Source organism: Lucilia sericata, unplaced genomic scaffold (genome assembly GCF_015586225.1).
Source record: "Lucilia sericata isolate MDLA Ls3-8-SP2 unplaced genomic scaffold, ASM1558622v1 Contig000765F_arrow, whole genome shotgun sequence".
NCBI classification, from domain to species: Eukaryota; Metazoa; Arthropoda; class Insecta; order Diptera; family Calliphoridae; genus Lucilia; species Lucilia sericata.
Window position 1 is genome coordinate 39157 of NW_023994762.1, and position 3344 is coordinate 42500.

Below are 3344 nucleotides of genomic sequence, written 5' to 3' on the forward strand. Positions count from 1 at the left end.
TAATCTTTATGGAAACACCCTGCTATGATAATAAGAATAACTCATATTGACTATAACACTGACAGACAGCGTTGCCAGAATAATGATGATACTGCTCGATTGGTCAACATAAATGTAAATCGTTACACTATCCATCCCATTTTGCCGGCAAATAGCCATTTAATTTTACTGTGTATAGAATAGGACGAAAACTGTTCTAAAATTTCTTGTTATATCTTTACTTGTATAAGATTTATGTAGTATCAGAAAATGAAAGAAGTCCTCAATAAAATTAAATACTACTACTATATGTACTATATATAGAGTAATGTATTGGAAATTGTTGTATAAATGTAGGTACATAAGTATAAAAGTATACTAAGTATTTATTTTAGCTGTTTTCTATCGAAAGTTTATGGCAGCACTACCATACAGATGACATCAACGCACCCAAACAAAAACAGCTGTTCAATGTAAATATTTATCATCAACACCACCAGCCGTCAAAGAAACGAAAACATGAAAATATTCAAAAGAAATCTTAAATTCAAAAACTTTGCATGTTTTCGCAATAAAAGTAATAAAATAATTAAATGTGGAATAAATTGTAGAACAGCCAAAACATGAACGTAAATATTTTAAAAGCCTAGAAAATCAAATGACACTGTGCAGTTGCAATTTGGTTGCCACACGAAAAGGACGCGATTTCTTCAGACGTAAAAAAACAGAAATATTGTAGCTGTCGTGTAAAATATTTTAAAGTGATTAAATAAAAAGTTTTTAAAATTGCTTTATAACTCTTAAACGGAAACTTGCCTTTAAAAAGAGCGAGTGCTAAGAAAACTTTATTTGTTATTGAAAAAGAAAATAAAATCTTGCCAAAGTTGGCAGGCGGTACGGGTCAATAGTGTTTGTTTTAGCAACTAGTGGTTGCGACAAAATTTTTTTTTATTATCCACATGGTGTATGTTTGTATGAATCAGTGTTGGGAATTTATATTTAAATACTAATAAAACACGCTAACTTTTTCTAAAACAGCAACAACAATTAAAACAATTTAGGATTCTAACGATTTTAAAACGGAAAACAAAAACGACAGTAACAAATCAAAGTATAAAGAAAAAAATGTCCGTTTATGCCTGGGTAAGTTTCATCAATTTGGATAAAAAGAAATTTGAATTGCAAATTAAAGTTTTTTAATATACTCTGCACTACGTGAATAATAGAGTAATTAAATTATTGTTTAGATATGTTACTTTTTCAATTAATAATAAAAAAGTATCGTAGGTATAAAGTATGCCTTTAAACGAACTGATAACTTATAAATGGATAATTAAGAGATTTAAAAAGTAATTGTTATTTTTGGAAGGTGGCTCCATTATGAACTTCAACTTTATTACAAGGATTATAATTATTATAATATATTGAACTAAACTAGAATTGAAGAATGAAAATATCAAGTTATTATTCGTAGTCCTCGAAAATTTTCAGTTCTCGTAAAGACAAGTTTTAGTTGATATCTAGTTTGTTTCGAATTGAGATCTAGTTCAGTTCTAGTTCGGTTCTAGTTCAGTTCTAGTTCAGTTCTAGTTCTAGTTCAGTTCTAGTTCAGTTCTAGTTCAGTTCTAGTTCAGTTCTAGTTCAGTTCTAGTTCAGTTCTAGTTCAGTTCTAGTTCAGTTCAGTTCTAGTTCAGTTCTAGTTCAGTTCTAGTTTAGTTCTAGTTCAGTTCTAGTTCAGTTCTAGTTCAGTTCTAGTTCAGTTCTAGTTCAGTTCTAGTTCAGTTCTAGTTCTAGTTCAGTTCTAGTTCAGTTCTAGTTCAGTTCTAGTTCAGTTCTAGTTCAGTTCTAGTTCAGTTCTAGTTCAGTTCTAGTTCAGTTCTAGTTCAGTTCTAGTTCAGTTCTAGTTCAGTTCTAGTTCAGTTCTAGTTCAGTTCTAGTTCAGTTCTAGTTCAGTTCTAGTTCAGTTCTAGTTCAGTTCTAGTCGGTTCTAGTTCAGTTCTAGTTCAGTTCTATTTCAGTTCTAGTTCAGTTCAGTTCAGTTCTAGTTCAGTTCTAGTTCAGTTCTAGTTCAGTTCTAGTTCAGTTCTAGTTCAGTTCTAGTTCAGTTCTAGTTCAGTTCTAGTTCAGTTCTAGTTCAGTTCTAGTTCAGTTCTAGTTCAGTTCTAGTTCAGTTCTAGTTCAGTTCTAGTTCAGTTCTAGTTCAGTTCTAGTTAAGTTCTAGTTCAGTTCTAGTTCAGTTCTAGTTCAGTTCTAGTTCAGTTCTAGTTCAGTTCTAGTTCAGTTCTAGTTCAGTTCTAGTTCAGTTCTAGTTCAGTTCTAGTTCTAGTTCAGTTCTAGTTCAATTCTAGTTCAGTTCTAGTTCAATTTTACTTCAGTTCTAGTTCAGTTCCAGTTCAGTTCCAGTTCAGTTCCAGTTCAGTTCTAGTTCCGTTCTTGTTCAGTTCTGGTAAAGTTTTAATTAAGTTCTAGTTCATTTCTAGTTCAGTTCTAGTTCAGTTCTAGTTCAGTTCTAGTTCATTTCTAAATCAGTCCTAGTTCAGTTCTAGCTCTAGATCTAGTTCAGTTCTAGTTCAGTACTGGTTCATTACTGGTTCAGTTCTAGTTCAGTTCTAATTCAGTTCTAGTTCAGTTCTAGTTCAATTCTAGTTCAGTTCTAGTTCAATTTTACTTCAGTTCTAGTTCAGTTCCAGTTCAGTTCCAGTTCAGTTCCAGTTCAGTTCTAGTTCAGTTCTAGTTCAGTTCTAGTTCAGTTCTAGTTCAGTTCTAGTTCAGTTCTAGTTCTAGTTCAGTTCTAGTTCAGTTCTAGTTCAGTTCTAGTTCAGTTCTAGTTCAGTTCTAGTTCAGTTCTAGTTCAGTTCTAGTTCTGTTCTAGTTCAGTTCTAGTTCTGTTCTAGTTCAGTTCTAGTTCAGTTTTAGTTTAGTTCTAGTTTAGGTCTAGTTCAGTTCTAGTTCAGTTCTAGTTCAGTTCTAGTTCAGTTCTAGTTCAGTTCTAGTTCAGTTCTAGTTCAGTTCTAGTTCAGTTCTAGTTCGGTTCTAATTAAGCTCTAGGTCAGTTCTAGTTCAGTTTAATGCTAAATGTTAAAACGGTTAAATTATGACAAATAATTACAATATAATATCTTTTAAGAAAAATAATCACTTAATATATTAAGAATCTTTCTGTACAAAGATTCAGACTAAAAACAATGTCAAAAAATGAAGAACGTCTGAAAATGACCAGTCGTGCACTTTTAAAATAAAAAATATAAATGTTGTTAAATACAAAATTACTTTTTATTATTTACAGGCGTCTTTTATATTTACTGCCTTCATTAATTAATCTATATGTATGTTTCTGTTTCTGTTTTTTTTTTTTTTTTTCAATT

The 3344-nt window shown here is 31.1% G+C and overlaps 1 protein-coding gene across 2 annotated transcripts in view; it reads left to right on the forward strand.

Annotated features, from left to right (window-relative positions):
• The first annotated feature begins 473 nt into the window (after positions 1 to 473).
• Positions 474 to 3344, forward strand: part of LOC119607944 (secretion-regulating guanine nucleotide exchange factor) — a 4372-nt gene continuing 1501 nt past the window's right edge. The window contains exons 1-2 of one of the 2 annotated variants that reach the window (XM_037962107.1): positions 474 to 943; positions 1018 to 1122. In XM_037962107.1, coding sequence (XP_037818035.1) covers positions 1105 to 1122 — 18 coding nt within the window. In that variant the 5' untranslated portion in view covers positions 474 to 943; positions 1018 to 1104. Of the gene's footprint in view, positions 1123 to 3344 lie in introns of both variants that reach the window. The other variant, XM_037962106.1, reaches the window with a different exon arrangement.